Source organism: Poecilia formosa, unplaced genomic scaffold (assembly GCF_000485575.1).
Source record: "Poecilia formosa unplaced genomic scaffold, Poecilia_formosa-5.1.2 Scaffold379, whole genome shotgun sequence".
NCBI classification, from domain to species: Eukaryota; Metazoa; Chordata; class Actinopteri; order Cyprinodontiformes; family Poeciliidae; genus Poecilia; species Poecilia formosa.
In genome coordinates, this window is record NW_006800318.1 from 639359 (window position 1) to 662588 (window position 23230).

The 23230-nt window shown below is 35.8% G+C and overlaps 1 protein-coding gene across 2 annotated transcripts; it reads left to right on the forward strand.

Annotated features, from left to right (window-relative positions):
- Positions 1-5215: 5215 nt before the first annotated feature.
- Positions 5216-17487, forward strand: LOC103154285 (ras-related protein Rap-1b). Of its 2 annotated transcripts, none has more exons than XM_007575504.2 (8): positions 5216-5320; positions 10883-10956; positions 11985-12053; positions 12494-12550; positions 12624-12764; positions 13855-13998; positions 14075-14167; positions 14780-17487. In XM_007575504.2, the coding sequence occupies exons 2-7, from the start codon at positions 10900-10902 to the stop codon at positions 14159-14161; spliced, it is 555 nt and encodes a 184-aa protein (XP_007575566.1). In that variant the 5' UTR covers positions 5216-5320; positions 10883-10899; the 3' UTR covers positions 14162-14167; positions 14780-17487. The 2 variants fall into 2 exon arrangements, with proteins under 2 accessions (XP_007575566.1, XP_007575567.1); XM_007575505.2 differs by having other exon boundaries at positions 5223-5320; positions 10880-10956.
- The last annotated feature ends 5743 nt before the right edge of the window (positions 17488-23230 follow it).

Consider the following 23230-nt stretch of genomic DNA (forward strand, 5'->3'; position numbering starts at 1 on the left):
GCTCCATAGAGGGCAAAAAGCAAAGTGAGTTTATAAATAAAAATCTTCATGTCAGTACTGTGTTAGCAGGTCAAAATTATTAGAACTTACAAGTGAAAAATTAAAATATTTACAGTTTTTTTCATGTTTCATTCCTGAAATATTTTTTTAAATGCAGCTTGGGAAGCTAAATATGTAACCGCAATGCTACATGACATGCTAATAGCTAATATGCTAAGAAGCTAATTTATTTTCCTTAATGCTGATTGGCTGAACCCCGAAGAATGTTTATATAAATAAATGCCTTAAGTTCAGTAGTAAAAATTGCTTATATCCACAAAAGTAACTTTTTTTTTTTAATGAATCATTTGATTATTACAGGAAGTTAATTCAAAAAACTTGTAGCTTGTAACCTATCAACCAAAAAGCAATTTTTGTGGAAATATTGCATGTGTATTTCATGAAAATGCATTTTTATGACTTTACATTTCAAAACATTGATCATAAATTAGATATAAAGTGTATTCTAGATAATTATTAAACTTAAAATGCACATTTTGAGTTGTGTACAACATTAACAGCACTGTGATCTAGTTCTGCTTTAGGGAGGAACTAATGTCTTCACACAGGATTCATTTCTGACCTGAGGTGAACATCGAGGGAGAAGATATTGGGAAATGTTTTCATGTTGAAACTGGAAGTCATCCTGCTTCACTGAGGTGAGGAAATCCCAGCGTGTGTCAGCATGAGCTGCTAAATTAGGTCATTTCCTTCGTTTTTGTTTTGTTTTTGTAAAGTTTCCACTGAACTGCTAGTCACAAACAGGATTCAGGCAAATCTGAAAATGATCCTGGAAACTTAATACAAAGTTGAGAAATTAACAATTCGGTCACACATTTGTTAAGTAAGGGTGTTCAATGTGGGGTCAGGGGGCCGATTGAGGGCACCAGAATTAATCAGCACAAAACTACAACTTTTAAATAAAAAAATACTCCTTTCTGCAGATCAATACCAAGCAAATCAAACTAGACTGAAATATGTTATTGTCCTCCACAAAGCAATGAACCTACTGTAACAGTGAGCCGAGGTTAGTGCCCTGAGGAACTCCGGAACATCAAAATTTGATGGCTGTTTTTTCAGAAGAAAGCAATATTTTGTTGTGTTAAAGGTAAAATAGTAGCATCCAAAACACACAAAGTAAACTTTTCCAAGCTTTTTGGTTTTCTTCTACTCTCCACATCTGTCCACTGACTTGTACTCTAAGGTAAACCTGATGACTCATCAAGATCTTGATATAAATTTGTTATAAAAGTATTACTGATTGCACTTTAAAAATTAGGTAACTTTATGTTATTAAAGGTAAAGTTTAAACAGTAATGATTTCCTGGTTAATGTCAAGTTGTCATAACAAAGACTTTTTGAATAATGTCAACTTTGTATTAAAAGTGTCATAATTTACTAAATGACACTTTATGACAAGTCATAAATATTCATGAAGGCTCATTCATGTTCATGACAGGTGTTATGTCAGTCTTATTCAACCCCCTTCAAATAAAGTGTTACCACAAAATCTGATAATTTATTTAGTTAAAATAGATTATGCTGAGTTTATTGTTGAGTAGATAAAAAATAACCTTTTTGGTGATTTTAATTTGTATTCTTTAATCTGGACACATGGCGTTCTTTCTGCTCCGTTTCCGCAGCAGCAGAGGGAGCCAAAGTTCACTTCAGTGCTGAGTTTAATCTGAGACATTTCCTGAGAATAAAACTCAGCTTCTTACCTGGCGCAAAGTTCACCTGAAGATGGATTTTTCCATCAGATGACTTTCTTCTCGTTTGGCTGCTTGCGCCTCTGATTGGCTGCTTAAATGAGGCAGAAACTCGTTAGAGTAAACAAACCCAGTGATGCTCATTCATCTGGTCTCTTAGCAACATGTGAATATCGGTGAGCCCGGATCATTGACATGCTGATGATTTTACCTCTTTGAAGCTCGGTAATTTATTCTGCTCTGATGGGCCGCCTGTAGAAAAGGTGAGAGCTGTGTGGGAGGGAGCAGAATAATTTAATTTGGGGAAAAAAACAAGATCAAAATGACCAAATGTCACAATTTAACAGCAAGGAGTTGAAATCTCCTCTATTGTTGCGTCCAGGTTGTTTATTTTTTGTCGTTTTGGGTGAAAAATGAGCAGAACTTTACATGAAGCAAACAAACAGACTTAGAGGAAGTGTGTGTCAGTGAAAGGGAAGCTGGTTGGGTGGAGGGCCACTCTATTCTCGGTGACTCCTTCCTGTTTGGGTGTGGCTTCACAGCAGAAAACGCCTCGTCCTGCGGGGCTTCGGCTGGCTGGACATCCTGCAGATCTGCTGGGTTTTTGAAGATCAGTTTCAGTAACTGAGAAGCATGTGGGGCCGTCGAGGCGTTGGCATCACAGCTACGCTGTGACGCCCACACACAATCGCCACGTCATTTTCGGTTCTTTTTGTTGTCACTTTGACACAAACTGCAAACAGGAAGGACAATTAACAGGAAGGACAATTATTTCACAGTTTCTGCCCAGTCATCTCAAAATGGAGAGGAAAAATAGATATTTAAATAAAACACAATTTTTAATTGCCATAACTGTTCAGAGAAATGACAGTTTGCATTATTTTGTTGCGTTAATAAGCTTTAATTACAACTTTTGTCAAAACATTTCAGATTTTTAATTTATCTTTTATATGTGTTTCTATGTGTTGAGTGAAAAATTAGTGATCAGAATCACAATTAAGACTTTATCTGTGCAGTAGAAACATTTTTGCAATAGAGGGAAAAATGGGTAAATTTAAACTATTTGTGAGGGACAACATTTATTAAATTTAAACTGCAAAAATGAATTTGATGTGGTATTTTATTTTTTAATTTTAACTGCTCAGTAATAAACAATTTTTAATAAAGTTCTACATTTTTGTTATGTAACTTCACAGTTTCTGCCAGCCATCACCATCGGAAAAGAAAACAATTTTTTATAGCTGTAACTGTTTAGAGAAACATTTGTTATTGTATCTTTATTTTGTTTGTTTAACTTGACAAAAGATTTTGCATTGTCAGTAGATTTGTTAAATTCTTGAAATTATTCAATGTATCGTCTTTTTTGCATGTGTTGAGTGAAAGTTTAACAATCAAAATCATAATTAAGACTTTAGCTGATAGGAGTAGAACATACCAAACACTGAAATATAACAGTGAGCCGAGATTACCGCCCTGAGGAACTCCACTAAGTAAACTCGCTCAACCAGTGAACTACTGAAAGATTCAGGATCAAAATCACAATTAAGACTTGAACTGAATAAGACAAAAATCAGACTGAAACATGTTATTGTGTCATCCACAAAGCAACGGATATCAAAGAGAGCAGAGAGTCGGGCCCTGAGGAACTCCAGAACATTAAATTGCAGAACCTGAATATTTGATAGATATTTTTTCTGAGTAAAAGTTTTAAAGTTACACGAAGCTGAATAATCAGCAACCAAGAGAGCAAACAACTCTGGTGTTGCTCTACGTTTCCTTAATTGTTAGTTTGGGAAAAGCCAAACCAGAGTTTTCTGCTGTTTATCATAATTAACCTGTTTATGTTTCTGTGTTGCTCCACTGTTTAACACTTAGGTTCATCGATGTGTACTCTGATGCAACTCACAGAGCAGCAACAACGTTTGCCAATATTTATTTTGGTTATGTTTTCTTCCTGAAAGACCTGGCAGGAAATACTCGGCCAGGTCAAAAAGGAGCCTGCAGTCATCTTGGAATATCCCCGTGTCATCAGAGAAGAAACAATCCATTTATGAAATTAATGAAATAAATAAGGTCGTTTAGCACTTTCAGGTAGCCTGCTGACCTCATGATGTTGTTGAACTTTAACCTGACCAGCTGTAGACACCTCAGGTCATAGCGTTGACCCCACAGGAAGCCACAGTATCAGCCTTTCTTCTAATCCTGATGTGCCCATCAGTGTGGAAGAGGGTAAATCTGGATCACATGACTTTTTCCACGCTTTCTTGCAAACTGAAGCCATTTTATACACTTAGCATCACTGATTAGTGGTTTTCTTGTGGCTAAACAAACATCTTTTCCATGCCTACAGTGTATTTTGACAAGGAAACGTATTTCTGTTTTGGATTTTTAAACATTGGTTGTGTTAATCTAATATTTGAAATTAAACTGAACCAGAATAAAAGTAATTTATGCTTCAGGAAGCGGGAACCAGCTGTAAAAGATTGAAAAAATATGTTACAAGACAGAATTAGAGCAAAACCGGAAATTAGACATTCTGCCTTCAAAATAAAGTGTTACCAAACGACAAAAACCAGCCAGAATAACTGAATCTATTGGCGTTACATATAAAAGCAAATTTTTATCAATGCTCATTTTAAAGCAAGATGCTAAGGATTTCCTGTTTTAGTTTTATAGATGTATTTTAAATAATAATTAAAAAAAAACAACAAAAAACTATGTTGTCATCCAAGCTAATTTCTGAAATGTACAAACAACAGAAGTATCTGGAATATAACTAGTTGCTCCGTGATAAAATGAAATTATTATATAATATTTTAAACAGTTTTACTTTCATTTGATCTTACTAATTATGTTTCAAATTAACATGTCTTAATTTTGTCAAATAGACAAGTTTGTGGGTTAAAACTATTTAGTCTGGGTTTTGAACGGCAGACTTTATTGCAATAAAGTAATAATGCCATTACTTTATCTACCAAGCAGTCTACTAATAATTTTAAAATGTAAATATGTCAAAAAATACAATTGACCTATCGTCAATTGTATTAGTTAAATATTCTTGTATAATTTCAATGTAAAGTTTCTTTCTAAATTACTTTCTGAACACATCACCTGTCCATCACACTCATACTTAAGAATAATTTAGAAACTAATCAAACTGCAAATAGAATATTCAAAGCAACTGAATTTAAAATAAGCTTTTTTAAAAATAAAAAAATTATTTTTATTGGTATTTTACTGCTAATTTTATTGTCACTTTTTTCAATCAATGTTAATTTTATTTATTTTATCTTGTATCTACCTCTGTTGATGTGATTATTGTGAAGCGCTTTGTTGTAAATGTGCTATATTAATGAACTTTTGTGGCTTTGAGGACACGTTTTCCTCCCTGGAATATGTTCTGGTTCGTTGATGGTTTTATTTTGAAAATATTTTCCGGAAGCTGTCACGTTTACGGCGTCTAGCTTAACGTCAGCGCACAGGAGCGGCAGGAGGGAGCGGCTCTGGTCGAGAGAGCTTCACAGAAAGCGGGGGAGAGAGCGACGCGCAGCACAGCGGACGGGTGGATGACTGTAAGTACTGTCGCTGCTGATTTCCTCGTTTTTCTGCCTTTTCTTCTGATTCCATCCTCATTTATTGGATGGAGGTTAAGCTCCGGTCGTATGAGAGCTAGTTTAGGTAGACAGGAGCGGTCAGGGAGGTGGACAGGCCGGTGCCGAGGCGAACCGAGCTGGGCTGGGTTTGCGGAAGCGACCGACCGGCGGACAGACCGACGGACAGCTAACGGATGTTAGACAGCTGGGTGGCATCAGGGCGGCTGTCTCCCCGGCTCTGTATCCGATCGCTAGCGGAATGTTGGGGCTCTAGGTTATACTTTGCATCAGGTTCTCCATGGGAGCGGGGCCTGCCGCATGAGCAGCCCGGGCAGGGAGCGCTGTGGGGCGGCCGCGGCACGGAGGAACCCCCGCTGCTCTGCTGGAGGATAAAGAAAGGAAGTGAAGTGAGACTGAGTGGAGGAGTTCAGAGGATCCTGTCTGCCTCACACTGGGTCTGTTATTTCCACACAAAGCTCGGGTTTATTCCCTTGCTTGTTGTAATGTCAGCAGCAAACAGAGGAGTATTGACAGGCCCCACCTAGTTCTGCTGGACTCAGGGATCTGTGGCGGTTCGGCCCAACTTCACTCCAGCAGATTAAACTGTAGTCAGGAAAAAAGGCAGGTTGTTTAATAAAGCTGCACGGTGATGAAATAAAACAACAGGTTCTGATGAAGTTCTGATTAATCAGTGGTACTTTCACTAACTGGGCCTCTTGTGTCACATATAAACAAACTGCAGATGCTGGTTCAGAAACAACAAACAACACAAATAAAGTCTGGTACCAACATGTGTGGGTATGCAGGCGAAGAAATGCTCTGTGTTAAGATACAAGTCTTTTTATATTCATATCACAGCAGCTTAAACTGGATTTAATCTGAAACAGTAATAAAATTAACAAATAATCAAATCTTAGGGTGTAAAAATAGAAAATTCTGCTGTAATTTATGTCTGTCAACAATATTTACAGAAAATAATCCCAATAAATCCTGAATTTAATTTTAAATGTTAAGCAAAAGTATTCACGATGAAGTTTGTCCAGTTAGAAAATCACATTTAAGACAGCGACAAAGTTATTTAACAAATAAATATTACAGTCAAGTCCTGAAAATGAGAATAAAAAACAATGTTAAGTTTAATTGGTTGATTAAGCAGAAATAGATGAGCATTTTAAAGTGTTTTTATTTAATACATTAATCAACCATCAGGATCTTACGCTCCAGCTAAAGCTGAAGAAAACATTTATCTACAAGATCTTATCTGAGCTTTTATTTATTTTAGCAAATTAAAAATGTTTCTTATGCAAGGACAGAGTTCAAATGTCAGAGTTGGGTAAAAAGATAGAAAATAAAGAGGAAGTTGTTGACTGAAAACATGAACTTGTCACAGCTGAGCTGAGAAACGAGGTCATCTCAGTTTCTTTGCTGCAGTTTGAAACTAAACATTTGATAAATTAGTGAAGTTAAACTTTCTGAGCTGCAGAGAAGCAGAAGTTAAAAGTTTCCATCAGTCCAGTGCAGCTCCAGGCCTTACTGGACTTACTGGTTTTCTGTTGCTTTAATTACAACTAAAAACACTTTACAGTCTGATATAAGAGACATTTTGTTTCAAACTACCCAGAAATCATACAAAAATACATTATCTTGATATATTAAGGTGATTATTACACTAAGTGGAACCAAACAGTTTAAAGAAGTTATTTATATTAACCTTCACGTCTCAGCTGCTTCTTTATCCTTCCATCACTGACATTAATATTATTAACGATCACATCGGATTAAAATAATTTATTTTTTTATAAACAAGGCCTTCCTTCTATCACTTGATCGCAGAAATGAACAAAAGACCGACAGACTTCCTCAGATCTCAGTGACTTTTCCAGCTGCTGGTTTTGGTTTTATTGGAGATATTTGAATAAAATATCCAGCAGGAATCACCCAAATCTTCAAATATATAATCTGATGAGTCAAAGTCATTCTTTAATCAACTTATTTTATTGTTTTTCAGCTTTTAGAGAGTTAAAGTTGATTGCTTTTCTGAGACTTCTGGTGTTTGTGGAGCAAAGAAAACTAAAAACTATTAATTAGTGAAGAGTTCTGGTTCCGACTGGGAGAAATTCTGATTGATTGATTTATTTTTTAACAAAGAAATTACAGGATTATCCCCACCTCTGGATTATACTGATATAGTTTATTATGTTATTAAACTCACATTGCATGCTGCTGTTTGATTTTAGGTTAAAAATGGTGACAATTCTCAGTTTTGATGCATTTACTGACTTAAAAAGAAAATCAGGAATTTCATTACCTTGAGGGAAAACTGGCTGATTCTGATATGGAGTCTCTATTTGGTCTTCTTTTTAACTAAATTTAAATGATTACTTCATGTTTTACCCTTTTTATTAAAAACTAAAAAGAAAATTAAATTTCTATTGGGGCTAAACTAAAAACAAAAACCTGTTTACTTATTTACCTGTGTAAATATTTGCTTTTCTTTTGACTTATTTCTGTAATTTCTTCTACTTCTGTCTATATTTTTGGGAGAAAACGGCATGAATTAAACATTTATATTCAAACGAATGATGAACAGCAGCAGCAGCTGGTGTTTCAGACTCGACTGAAAACTTGATGTAGGTTTTTGATTGGATTTAAATCACAATTTAAATGGCAGCAAACATCGACGTAGCGCCTCATCTCCTGTTGTGTTTATTGTAATTTAGTGGTAAAATGAGGCGTTTGGAACCTTACCTCTGATCTTTAACTTGCCTCCTGTTGTGACGTGTTCAAGGTTTCGTGTTTTAGTCGTGATGTTCTGGGAAATTTCAGATTCCTGAGTCCTGACTCGTCTTGACTTGCAGCATCGATATGCGGCGCGCCATCGAGAAACAAGCCCTTTTTACAGAGCCTGAGGCTACAAAATCTGCCTCTGCCGATGCGTTCAGGAGCAGTCCGAACATTGAAACTCAGAGTCATGGATGTCTAGTTCGGGCTTGCTCGCTGAGATTCCTGTAACGCTCTGCAGATGGAGAAATCTGCAGATTTATTTGAGTTTTTTAATGATTTATTTTTTCCTTACGATCTCCTGAACGTCTCTGCTCCACAAATAAACGTCTTCAGGAACAAATCAGGATTAAAATCTGTTCCTGCTTCATTTCGTGTGGATATGTTGGAGCCTGAAAGGCAGGAATAACTCTAGGAATACAACTAACGATTATTTTTATGATTAATTGAAAACATTTTTTACACATTCTGCTGAATATTCATTTACACAACATTAGAAATGCATTAAAGGATCCAAATAAACGATTGTTTCTTATTTAAGTAAGAAAATAAACATTTTATTGCTGAAAATGCAATATTATAGAATTCAAACCAGATGAAGCTAAAACATTGACAGACAAAGAAGGTTTTTGTCTTAAATGTAAATATATTTTATGCAGTTTTGGTTGTTTTTTTTCACCCATTTTTCAGAATCTGTATGATCCATTTAGTGATTAATTGATTGCTAAATTGGTTGACGATTATTTCCATACTCGTTACGTCACGATTAATTGACCCAGGCCTACTAATTTTATTACTAATTTGAATTGGTGAGAATCATCAGGATTAATCGGATTAGTCATGACGGCTCAGCGTCCATAACTCTGGTTACGATTTTCTCCAATTAAGTTAATGTGACAATTATCGTAATTTTTTGTTCAAGTCAGCATTTTTAAACTTTTACTAATTTCTCTCATTTTAGGGTTTGGAAAATCTAGTTTCTAGATTAAAAATCCAGATTAAATCTCCCAAATTTAACCTTGCAACAGCAGAGTAGGTTGCAGTTCAGCCTTCGCACCACTAGATGTCACTTTATCCCCTAATATTGACCTTTAAAAATGTAAAAACATTTTAAATCGGCTGTTTTTCTCTGATTCTCCGCTGGTGCTGAATTTAAACATCAGAGGAACACAAACAAGGTTTAAATGGAATGTTGTTGCTATGCAGCAGTGCAGGAGTTTCTGGGTAATTTGAGAATGTTTTCGAACAGTTGCCTGGTTACCGTTGCTAGGGGATTAGATGAAGATATGAGTAGCCATCAGCTAATCAGCCAAGTATCACTTCACAGCTGGACTCTGTTGTGTTTTTAAAGTAATCCTACAAGAGTTATATTTAAGTTTTGGAGTGGTCTAGTCAAAGTTTAGAGTTAATGTCACCCCACAGTGGTGAAAATGACCACTAAATGTAAAAAAAAATGAGAGGGAATGGAAATGATTTCTGAGTTTATTTATAATAAGCGAGAAAAATCAGATTTTGTTTCTTAGTGTTTGATCAGTTTGTCTCTTAGATGTTTTGGATGAAATCTATGTTTTGCTGCTTTAAACATGGTTACCTCATCGCCATGGCAACCTCAGTGGCCCTCGTTAGCTGATTGTGAGCGTTTTTCTATCCGTGTGAGGACGGTGAGGCCGTTTCTTATTTTAGATCTAAGCTGAACACTTTAATTGATCCCGAAAAGGCGACAGATTTTCAGTTTGTCTTCACTTTATTTTTACATTTACTTTAAAAAAGCAGCAGAAATACTGACAGTATTAATGCCAGGTGATCAGTTCCTCTCAGTTTCTGCACCTTTTATGAACTTTGTGTCTAAATTCAGCCAAATAAAATTCAACCAGAGTATTATGGGCTGTCAGAATGATCTGCACTGCATGTTTTAAGTGTTAAAAAGCTCATCCTCCTGCTGTTAAAGTGACTTCTTTCACATATCTTCTGTTAAAACAGCTGATCATCGTAGTATTGTAGTTATTAATGTTGGTAAAAGTAGGACATTGTTTTAATAACAAAATTACACAATTTACAAGCATAAAATCTTTATCAATTACCTGTAGACATGATAAAAAATAATTTTTAAAGTTGAGTTAACAGCCAAACTCAGCTCTGAGAAAAGATTCAATATCTTACACAAAAAGCTCTTTAAAAATGTTACTTTAGTAAATATAAATCCTCTAATTCTACTCAACTATTAGCATTAAAATAATAAATATATATTACAGGATGTTAAATAGATGTAGTTTTTAATTAAAAGTAATGAGGTGTTTTTGGTTTAAAGTTTACTGAGTACTCTGAAACTATCAAGAGGCAGAAACATTTCATTTTAATTTTAACAGCTTCCTTTTAAAAATATATTTAATATATATTTCATGAGTTTTTTAAAAGAATAGTCCAAATTTAGTTGTTTTAATTAAATAAAAACATCTAAAGGTTCAAAACATTTTAAACCACATTAAAACTTTTATTTTTTTCAGCCTTTTGTCATGGTCAGATCTGTTTTGACTCTAAAGTTCTTCTGCCTGCGTTGCCGTGACGACGCTGGGCACTCACATGCCTGCGCATAGCAACCGTAACCAGGAAGGGGAGAATTCTGCCAGCTGTGTGATCACATGACCTGAAGCTGTTCTGAGTTTACCTGAGGGCTCAGCTGCAGGTGATGTGAGCTGCGCTCTGATTGGCCGCTCTAACGCTCCTCTCTCTCTCTCTCGCCCTCCGTCTCTCGCCCAGCAGACAGACAGACAGTCAGGATGCGTGAATATAAACTGGTTGTTTTAGGATCAGGAGGCGTCGGGAAGTCAGCGCTGGTAAGTCCTGCTAACACTTCCTGGTTGTTTTCCTGACAGTAAACATCTCAGAGCTGCTCTGCAAACAAAAACACACATTTAAATCAACATTTTACTGTTTAAAGTTCATTACTTTCCCCAGATTAAATTCAAAACATTGTTATGGACATTTGAGTAAAATAAAAATTGGGTGATATGGCTTAAAAATAATGTGTTTTCAGAGTTTAGTACTTTTTTTGGCTTGTTGTCTCTCTCACTTTCTGTGAATTATTTGGTGAAGTTCTACAAAAATTTCTGTTTTATTACAGAAAATAGTCATAATATTAGAAAATAATTAAATTACGATAAAAACTTTGTTTTAATGAGAGAAAAGTGACCAACTCTGTCCTGATACTTTTATGCTAATGTGTTTAAAGAAAGATTATATGCTTGTATTGAGTATTAAGTATTATTTTAAAACTTATACCAAAGTATAATTTCACAAGTTGTTCAACAAATCAAAATTTATTTTAAATTTATTTTAAAAAGTATTTAAATGTTGCAATTATTGTAACATTAAGATTTTATTCTGCTGATATAATTACTTTGTTTTTATAACAATAATAATATTAAACATCATCCTAGCTTTAATGCTCCATGGTAGAGTTGACGTGTAAATAAATAGAAGCTGTAAAACAAGATGGCCGCCTGGCTGACATCGCATTGGTGACAAAAAATCCCAATTTTCCAAAAATCAAATTCATCCTAAAAATTCTGATCCAACGATGTTGAAGTTGGGTTTTAACCCAGTAAAAGCCTGTGGTTTATTATTTACTTCACAAAGTTGACAAAGATTTAAGAGTAAATGGTCTAAATTACATACAAATCAGAGTAAAACTCATTTTATTGCTTAGAAATTCAGATTTCACCTTTTGATAAAGGACTAATTGTTAACCAGACCTGGAAAATGAAGCATAAATACCTGTAAACATTTGGAAATGATGTTTTTTAATCAGTTTCCATGCTGATGAAGCTGCTCTTCATCTCCTCCTCTTCCTCTCTCTGTGCAGACGGTCCAGTTTGTTCAGGGAATCTTTGTGGAGAAATACGACCCGACGATAGAGGACTCGTACAGGAAGGTAGGAACCAGATTGTTTCTGATTGGCTGAAAGCAGAGAAACTGATATTATGGGATGTCCTGACGCAAGACCAATGCATGGCTTAATTTGTTTTATTCATGTATTTTATTTAGAAATAAAATGTCTAAATGTCTTTCAGTTATAATTATTTTCATACTAATTTGTATTAAATTAAACATTTTATATTCTATTTATCAAATTCTATTGATTTATTATATTTACACATTACTGAATAATTTCTTTGCTATACATATATTTATGCCCTTGTTTTTTAGTTTTTCTACATTTGTATTTTCTTTGTTTTTATTATGTTAAGCTAAACATATTTCAATTTATAGATTTTTAAGAAAACAATAAAATGTAAAATTGGGTGTTAAGCTACGTAAGTTTATGTAAAACGTTGGAGAATAACGTTGAGTTTTGACTTCCTGTCCCTGCAGCAAGTGGAGGTGGACGGGCAGCAGTGCATGCTGGAGATCCTGGACACGGCTGGAACAGTAAGAGCTGGTCAGAGGTCAGAGGTCAGCCGTACGTTTGAGCGTCTCCTCACCTCCACCGGTGTTTCCACAGGAGCAGTTCACGGCCATGAGGGACCTGTACATGAAGAACGGCCAGGGCTTCGCTCTGGTTTACTCCATCACCGCTCAGTCCACCTTCAACGACCTGCAGGATCTGAGAGAGCAGATCCTCAGAGTGAAGGACACCGAGGACGTACGACACACACACACACACACACACGCATCACTTCAACACGAGCCCACAAACCAGGATGGTCACAAATATTCAGCTGTCAGAAAGTACTAAAGTATTCCTGAAATAAATAAAAAAACTACTTCCTGTGAAATATTTAAAGCTACAAATGTCAAATTATAATCCATTTATAAATAATTAATGGAAGATTTAGGAAATATGGCGAGAAACAAAATCTAATTTCAGTCTTAAAAGTCTGAATTTATGCAGCTTTAATTTTTTTAACTCTGTGTGTAAAAACAAATTTTAAAGGTTAAAGGAAAAAAAAAGATGTTAAAAATAACTGACCTTTAGCTGTGCTGCCCCCTGCTGGTCAGTTTTCCCTCTTCCTGTTTCCTTTCACCTGTAAATGATTTAAAGGATTTATTTGGGATAATTAACATGGAGTCTTTGAAGTAATAAATGACCTCAATTAAAACATCTACCATATGTATTTATTTATTTTGTAAGACTGTAAGAAAATAATTTGCTATAAAGTTTTAGAATTAGGTTTTATATATATATATATTTTTTTAAAAACATGATTTAAACATTTAGTATTTTATTGACGAAAACACACGATTTTATCAAATAATAAGTGTTTATAATACATTTTTGTAAGATTATAATAAATAATTAGGATTTAAATGTAAAATAAGCCAGGATAGTCTTAATAGTTTTTTTTAATAATTAGATTTAAACGTTTTGATTTTTTTTTAAACTTTAAATAAAATAAATTCCTGCACAAACAATTTTAAGAAATATTAAACTCCAGCTTTACTAAATAATATTTTTATTTGCTAATAGTAAAAAAAACAAACAAATATTTTTAGTTATTTCATTTTTGTCAGATTATGGGAAAATAATGTGATGTAAAAAAAATTAATAAAAAAAAAAGTCAAAATTGTCTAATAGTGTTTTGAAGAACTAGACTTTGATGTTCAATGAAATAAACTGAATTTTAAATGTTACATTCATTGTTTATATCTCACTGTCAGATTATTTGAAAGCAAAAGGAAAAGGTCAGGATGAAGTAATTAGAAATAAGGAGATTTAATCGTCTCTGCTGCAGGTTCCCATGATCCTGGTGGGGAACAAATGCGACCTGGAGGTGGAGCGCGTCGTGGCCAAAGAGTCGGGCGTTGGCCTCGCCCGCCAGTGGAACTCCTGCGCCTTCCTGGAAACATCGGCCAAGAGCAAGATTAACGTCAACGAGGTGAGCGCACCTGAACCAAAAACCAAACGGCGTCTTCGCCCTCCAGAAACCGACAACGCGACGTTTGTTTCCGCAGATCTTCTACGACCTCGTCCGGCAGATCAACAGGAAGACTCCCGTTACAGGAAATACTCGCAAAAAGCCCGTCTGCCAACTTCTCTAATGACAGGTGAGTCAGAAACGCTTTCCACGCCAAAATGTTTCAGACCAAACAGCTTTTAGTGCCAGTCAACGGAAAGGAAAAAAGCTGTTTTCATTTATTAACCCGGCAGGAAGTCAATTTGCCTCTCATCGTTTTCAATTTTCTAACTGTCCTAGTTAAAGCCCCCCATGGTTTAAACTTAGCAGCTCTTCGTTTGCAGGATAACTGAATTAAAATGGCAAAGAAGAGAAACAAAGACGAAGCCTAGGAGTTTGTTTCTGCCTGGTTTGAAATGTTTTGACACTAAATATATATAATATGTAACTGTATTTACAAATTTCAGCTAAAATTTTCATTGTTGGCTGTAATTAAATATTTTAAAGAAACATTTCTATCCTGTTCAGACTCATTTTTGTGAACTTTGTTGGCCTTTTTAGAGTGGAATTTATTAACTTTATATTTATTTCAGAAATAATTTATTTGTATCGATCACAATTAATCGATTATTGAAATAATCAACTAATTAATTAAACATTAATACCCAAAGATTTGTAATATTAACATTAGTTTGATATTTAAATGTTAAACTCTTCATCCGTCACTTCCTGTTTACATTCTGTCTCTTTTACTGTCTTTTAGTTCCGACTTGACCGACAACCTTCAAGCCAACCAATCACAGAGCATCTTCCAGCTGGCCACGCCTCTTTAACACAACCACGGCATCATCGATATCAGCTAAACCCTCTGTTACCGTGACAACCATGTCCCATCCCCTCAGCGGAGACTGTTGCCTTGGAAACATTAAAAAATCCCTCAAAAAAAATCTGATGATGATGACGGTGATGGAGGAGGGCGGGCTTTTCCAAAAAACTTCCCAGATTAAAACTCCAGTTCCCATCATGCTCTCTGCTGAGGCTCTGCTCCGGGCTGGGGGAGCCGCCTACAACTGTTTTTATTTTTATTTTTTTGTTCCTTATCATTTATTTTTCTTTCACTTTTTGTTTTCCAGCATTTTTTTATTTTTTTTTTCAAATTCAACCGCATGCAGTTTGACCGTCAGCCATCTTGGCACTGCGGTTGCCACGGTGACGGCTGTCTGTGTGTACCACTCTGGTTAAACCTGTGGACCCTTACAGTGGTTATTATTATTATTATAATTATGGCAGTGCTTATTATTATTATAATTCTGTGTAAAAAGAAAAAGAAAAAAAAATTTAAGTCCGTTGATGTTTTTTAGTTCTAATTTCCGGGTGGGCGGGGCTAACTGTGTGCAGCAGGTCAAAGGTCAGCTCACTGTGTTGCTAAAGTTCAAACCGGTTCAGTTCAAAACTAAAAGTTAGCAGCAGTTTAAAATCCAGGTTTCAATAAAGCTGAGGAAATTTTCAGAGTGAATCATGTTCCACACAGGACAAACGTCAATATCAACAAAAATAAATACATTTATAAACTTAAAGTTAAGTTAATGTCTTAAAGCAGATCAGCTGTCATTTATGGTTCTACTGGGATTTATTGGGAAACTGAAAAGAGAAATAGGAAAATGTGTGAATTATGGAAGATTTGTTGGTGAATTCAGATTTTTTGTTTTTGATGGCATCTTAGCTTTAGCATTATTCCAAAGAAATAATTGATTTAGCTAGAAGGTATGCTAACAGCATTCTTCTAATTCAATGTACTGTAATTTTAAGAATAATTATAATATATAAAATAATTAATATCTATAAACACTAATGGTCCACTATTTGGAGGTATTAGCTTCATAAAATAAAACAAAATTAAATGCTACCTGGCTAGCCTACAACATTAGTGCTACCTTTAGCTTTTAGCTAAATTAATGCAACATTATCTTTAAGCTCTTGAAGCTACATAACTTTTAAGCTGTTGTTGCTAAAGTTACTACCTACTGCCACTTAAAGCTAATTGCTAATGTTATCATTAGTGCTAATACTAGCTTTAATTACTAACATTACGCTCTTGAAGCTACTTAATGATAACTTTTAAGCTCTAGTTGCTAAAGCTACTGCCACTTAAAGCCAATAGCTAATGTTAGCATTAATGCTAATACTAGCTTTAATTATTAACTTTAGGCTCTTGTAGGTTAGGTTATAGGTAAAAGGATATACTACCAACGAAACTATTAGTTAAAGTAATACTAGCTTTAGCTGTTAGCTTGAAGTGCCTGTAGCTGAAGCCAATTCTAAAATTAGTTGCTAGTAAGTTAGCATTTGTAACCGTTCTGTGTTTATTTTTGAAAGCTTTTCTTTTTTTGAGTAATAAATATTTGTACGTTGCTGTAAACTTGTGGATAAATATCAGTTGAGGAAGAGACAACTTTGATGAAAGGGTGAAGCTAGTGAGTTAGCGAACGTGTTAGCAGCACAGTGAGCTCAGTGAGAACCTGCAGTGATGGGCGAACATGTTGCCTTCAGACAGCAGACTCACACTGGTCCAGAATATTTATTTGGGAAAAATAACTGAGATGGAGTTACAGAAAACAGAAAAAGTATTTGTAGTTTGGGTTTAAAATTCATTCCCCAGGTGAGGATTTAGCCTGTGGAGCCGCACAAAGTTGGTGATCAGCGGATTATTTTTGTTTTTAATGAGTGTGGTGGCGTTACAGAACCAGTACGTCGGACCTCTGTGAGTTCTGCTGCGGTGTTGTACTGTGGTACGGCGCGGTACTGCTGCCAGTATTCTGCTTCTCCTCCAGTACGTTCAGTCATGTAGCATGTTGATGTTCAGTAAGTACTCGGTCTGACCTCCAGGAGATGCTGTGACGTTTGCATGCCGGTCAGAAGAGACGGAGGGTCTGTTTGCAGCCGCAGTGATCGGACCGCTATGTTTCTGCCAGCAGGGGGCGTCAGCGTGCTTAAACAGAATCTAACGCATTAATGTCTCGTTTTTTCAGTGCTTGATAATTTAATTTCCCCAGCTTTCTAAGAATGTGTTTTATAAATGCCTATGAATGTCCTTTTACCTCTTTGCAGCTACTTTTACACTGATTTCCTCGGATGTTTCAGTTAGTTGGTGTGTTTTGTGGGAGCCGCGGCTGCAGGCGGACCTTTCCGGCCTCCAAACATCGGGCTGCAGGGGCTTTCGTCATTTGCCAAACTCAGATTCTGGATGTCTGTTTGGAAATCTTTGTTTTAAAGAATATTGAGGCCTTAACAGTAGTAGTTGTACTAATAATTAGCATTTTTCAGTTGTGGGGTTTGTAAAAAAAAAAAATGTAATAAATGGAATAAAACTTTGTGATGTAGCTATAAGCAGATATGTTTGTGTGATGCTTTCAAAGGAAATGTAACAAAAGTTCAAATGGTGTGCAATAATAAACTTCTCCTGTCCTTTTATCTGCTTACACCCACATTACAGTGTTTTATGAACCATTTTATACGTTTAATTTAAATTGTTGGAATCCCCTAAAACTCCCAACTTTACACTGAAGTGATAATTGCAACTGCAGCTAAATGCAAAGTGGAAAAAGTTCCCCATGATTGAAATAACGCCTTTTTTTTTTTTTTTACACTGTATGGCACAGTGACCAGTGAAATGTAAAAGAAACCAGTTCAGCCAGTGAAGCGCCGGGCTAGAACTGGTATGGAGGTCATCTGAACTGGTTTCTTCGTTCCAGAAACCCGCAGCAGCAGGAGAGGCAGCAGAGTGGAGGGGGGCGAAGCCAAATGTAAAAACAAAACAAAACTAAGAAGCCTTAAATGAATAAAACTGGTGCAATTTTGTAACAGAAACACGTGTTGGTCGGTTATTCCCTCTTATTGATGGATAAGGATGTATTTCAAAGTTTCATATTATCCTATAAACTCTGATTTTTATTGGGGACAAGTTGACAAAATAATATACTAGGTGGTAAGAAAAGGATGCATAATTCTCCAAAGGTTTTAAAAATAAAAATCTGTATTTAGCCCCTCAGAGTCCATGAGTTTTCCTGAATTCTCATTAATTACAAAATGATTAAATTTGATGGGAGGGGGGAAGAAAAAAAAGGAAAACGACGTCATAACGCGCTTCCGCGTAACGTCTCGCTGCCATGGCAACGCCGGTGTTGAGTCGGGAAAAGTTCCACCATAAAGATGTGATTTCCCATTTGGTCTGTCCGGCTATTCCGATTTTGCGCTTCTACACTGTCCTTTACGGTTAAGGGTGATCTCACGGTGCATTCAAGTACACCTCGTACATTGGAACATCTACATTAAGATGAATCTACACATCAATACCGTAATTTAATTTTATTGTAAGTTTTTATTAAAGGGTTATGACGGAGTAATTGGGTTGTTGTAGACAGAAAAGAATGAGTAAATTTCAGCCAAGAATTTTGAGATTTTGAGAATAATCACAGAAAAAAAAACATTTCTGAATATGAAAAGTTACAATTTTGCTTGGAAAAACTCAGACATTTTTAGGTTAATCTCAGACATTTCTGAATTTCAAAAGTCAAAAATTTGAAACTAAGTTTTTTTCCCCCTTTTAGAGAAGTTTTGAGATTAATCTAAAAATTTCTGAGTTTTTTGGCAGATTTTTTTTTTCTACAATGGTCATAATAAAAGTAAAAAGTTAAATCTGGCCAAACAATGGGAAAAAAAAAAAACAGTAATTTCTTTACATTTCACAACTAAAAATATTTGAAAAATATAATGAAATCATTGTTGTTTAGCAACAAAACGCACAACATGGAACATTTGAAAAATAATCACAGATGATGTTTTTTATATATATAAAATATTGATTAACACCTCAGTGCTATCTGATAGTAATAAAATACATTTATTCATTTTAGAGTCATTTCAGTATAGATTTTCTAATGTACGATTTGACTTGAATGCACCATATTATCAACCGCGGCCGTAGCTCTAAGTGTAGAGACGCAAATGTTAGGGAAGTGATTATCGAGAGGGTAACACAGCTCGACACAACACCTATAGCTTGACGCTTGAAGGTAGCTCGTAGCTCCGGGCGAATCAGCGGTAAACCGAACTAAAAGGGCCCGTTAGGACGCGAAGTTTGGGGTTTTGTTTCGGGGGAGCGACTTTTCCCGGTGTTACCTCAACAAGCAGGAGCGCCATGACGGTCCGCTTCAAGGTAAACAACAGGTGATGTAAACAGATTGATGCTAGCTGTCGCAGCTGCTGCTAATCACGATTAAAACCTGCTGGGAATCAGATTAAAGACTGCTGTGAAATAATAAAATGCATTATATTAAGGTTGAGATGTCGTGAAGCGTCGTTTCGGTTTACAGTTCAGCAGAAACGGGATCAATAAGGTTTTAATCTGTTATGATAATCCAGTTTATCAGGTTTGGATTCCCTCTGATTAATTTTTTTTTTTTTTTACCCGTCTAGACCATTTTGGAAAGTTAAATGTTGTCTTCACTGTACTTTATTCTAATCTGAACTGATTTTTACAGGGACAGAGGTCGTTTTAGTTTGTAGTCTAGCAGTCCGAACAGGGCCGGTCCGAACCTTTTTGGGGCCCTAGGCTGATTTTTATTTTGGCCCCGCCCCCCATTAAAATTTAAACTGAGACATTTTTGAATTTGAATTGATCCCAAAGGGAAATTAAATAAGTACAAACAGGTCAACACCAGATACTTCATTTCAAGACTACTCTAAGTGTGTAATATACCTGCTATCATTACTTATATTTTAAACATAATTTATGATTAAATTTGTCATTTTCCTCCAGTATGGAAATAAGGACACCCTTATTTCCACAATCACAATCAATTGCAAAAGCCAAGGAGCTCGATTAGCAGAACTTTTTCACCAGGACAATGAATTCATTTTATTATTTCAACTTTAGAGAAACTAAATTCCTTCGATATATTTGCTTGTCTTTGGTCTGAGATGTTGGTCATTTTTACTTTATTATAGTTCAGAGCTAAACTGTTTCTGTTTCAGAGTCAGAGTGAATACCAGAAGAGCTACGGTGTCCCTCGCTCCAGGAGTGTGTCGCCTCAGCGCTGCCGCCCGCTGGCCGGACTTCGCCCTGATCAGAACCGTAAGAACCTCTTATGACGTTTTTATATAAAAACAACAAAAATTCAACTAGAAGCAACAGAGATATTTTAAGAATCAGTATCTTCCTGCTGTGTGTGTTTGCAGGGATCAGCAGACCTCCGGGTCTCCAACGACTGAAGAGACCCGGTCCACCCGAGTCCGGTAACTTCCTGCCTGGTTCTCCAGCAGATCCAGTTTGCAGAGCAACGCCCTCTACTGGCAGGAAAGGTGAGTGTCTGCAGGGGAACAGGAGACGATCGTTTCAGTCTGGGCAAAATTATTTTACGGTTTGTTTTTTTTTAAACAATTTCTTCTTAAAAATTATGAAAACATAAAAAGGAGTAAAAGGGGGAAAAAGGTAAATTTCTAGAAATTTTGGAAATAATCTCTTCAATTTTCTAGAAAAGAAGGGATTGTTTTTTTTCTCTGGCAAAGCATCTTAAAATCTCAAAAAGCACCAAGAAAAAAAAAAGTGCCATTATTACTATTATTCATTTTTTACATTTTAAGTCAAAAATTTGCTTGAAAAAACTAAAAGAAAAATTAAAAGATTTTCAGATTCGTCTAAAATTTTGCTTCTAAACTTTTCCCACAGTAAAATTTTAATTTTCAAGTTTTCAAACTTTCTCTGCATCACACTTTGGCAATAATAATAAAAAAACAAGTTGACTAAAAAAGACAGTTTCATTTCACTATAATATAATTTATTAATGCTATTAATAACCTGTTGTGGTAGGACTCTAGGTAAAATAAAATATTTTATGTTTTGAGTTATCTGAGAACCAAACACAAAATTTAACAAAAAAATCCCCCAATTTCAATAACGCTTAATTAATTTACTTCAAATAAACAGATCAGATCAATAATTCACTGAAAAATTAGGAATAATAAATATTCATTACATTCAAGCAAATCATGATAAAGTAAATTACCTTCCTGCTCAAATTAAATGTTTAAATTAAAACACTAAAAAATATTCTCGCTAAGTTTTTTAGCAAATAAAAATAATTTTATTAATGCTGACTAAACTAAAACAAGAAGTTTAGTCTGATTTAATTCCAGATGATCTGGTTTCAACTGTAAACATTGTTTACAAATTTCCAAATGTTTTTATTAAAATGTCAGATTAGATTTTATTACAAAACTGTGCAGTTTGAAAACCAAGAACTCTCCAAATTCAAGGATTTTCCAGGTTTTTAATAATCTGGATGAGGCTGTTTCACATGATTCTCTGCCTTAAATCACAGATTCTCCAGTTTCTAAACCACCAAATGTTTCTGGATCGGAACCAGAACCTGGATTCAGACCAGCAGCTGATGGAAAATCCGGTAAATGTGCTGAACTTTGAGGTTCTGTCGTCCCAGATTGCCGCTGGTCTCACATCTGCTCTGTGTCCCCAGTGAAGCTCCGCCTCTCTGAGCCCGGCGGACCTGCAGAACCGGAGCAGCAGCCGGGAAACCAGGTGAGACCATCTGGAACGCTGAACCGGAAGCAGCAGGATGTGACTGGTTTGTGTTGCAGGTCGACAAGGCGTGGGGTCAGAGGTCAGAGTACCACAGGCAGTTCGGCTGGAAGAAGCCCGTATCTGCAGCGTCGCCATTACTGACAGCAGAGCAGGTGAGAAAGACGTCTAAGCACGACGACTTCCTGTTTTCCATCAGGAAGCATGGGGAGGCATGAATGCTAACCGACATGAATGACTGTTTCGATTGGTTTCCTTCTGTGGTTGTTAATGCAGCGCCCCCGCAGGCGAGGAGGGGAACAGGTTTTTCAAAGAGAACCACAGCAGCTGAGTAACAAATGTTCTCCAAATCTCACCGGAGGGATTATTAATCCCTTCAGACCTTAGAATGAGCTGAATGGGATGAATGAATATTAATTAATCAGTTAATTTCACAAAAAAGCTCACAGCATTGTGGTTATTTTATTATGAATATCATTAGGATTCATTTCTGATTTATTAAAGGAAACAAAACAGTCAAACTATGACAGAATGACGACCTCAGCGGTTTAGTAAAACTAGAAATTTAAACTACAAACAGTAAACACAGAAATACAAATATCAAAATAATTGTGATAAAATGTAAAATAATGTCCAACAAAATACAGCTAACTGAATTTGGATAAAATGTAGAATAATGAAATATTAAATGTAGAACAGAAATTATGGCTGGATTCAGGAGGTTTTAATTAGCTTTTATTGCATCACAGAAACTTTCTCTTTATTTAAAAGAATAAATAAAAAAATTCTGATTTTTATCAGATTAATTCAGTTCAGGCATCATGATGAGGTAATAAAGCAACTTCAGTCGCTGTCACCATTTTGCCATGTGATTCCTGAAGCTGCTTTTTATCTCAATCAGATTTTGTAGATAAAAAAGCAGCAAATGTTTTACCTAAACATTCTCACCAGGGGGCAGCGTTTTTAAAATCAGACATTTTTTAAAATTATTTTTCACCAAAATGAATCAAAATCATCATATAGAGAACCTTAAACACATTCACTAGGGAAATAGTTGTTTTTATCAAGGCAGATGTTTGTTACTGACTAAATGAAATAAAGTTGTATTTTAAAATTGTAATTTAAATGCAAGTTTGATTTATCACATTCTGATTCAGTTTTTATGTGAAATGTTGCCCTTAAACATCAAATAAAAGTTAGTCATTTTAAAATTGCATTCTGGGTTAAAAAAAACAAAACAATAGACAAACTGATAGAGTTCAATTGATTATCAGTGAACAATAACTGTAATTCTCCTGTTTGTCCACCAGATGGCGGCGCACCAGCCTCATCCAAACCGATTAGATCGCAGCTCTCTGGAGGTTTTCTCAGTGGTTGTTCAGGTGCTGACCTTTGACCCCATCTTGCAGGTGTTGCACTCCACCAGCAGGTCCATCCCACCCTTTAAGAACATCCCCGTTCCCATGGAAACGGAGTACCGCCGGAGCTTCCAGGGTCTGGTTCCGCCATCCGGTCCGCGCCTTCGGAGAAATCTGGGACATCCGGTGTTTCACACATACAGAGTAGGTAACACACACACACACACACACACACACACACACACACACACACACACACACA

Coding starts and splice junctions, on each gene's coding strand:
- LOC103154285 (XM_007575504.2), top strand. CDS start 10,900: ATGCGTGAATATAAACTGGTTGTTTTAGGATCAGGAGGCGTCGGGAAG. Junction 10,957..11,984: donor GCGTCGGGAAGTCAGCGCTG/GTAAGTCCTGCT, acceptor CTCTCTGTGCAG/ACGGTCCAGTTTGTTCAGGG. Junction 13,999..14,074: donor GCAAGATTAACGTCAACGAG/GTGAGCGCACCT, acceptor TTGTTTCCGCAG/ATCTTCTACGACCTCGTCCG.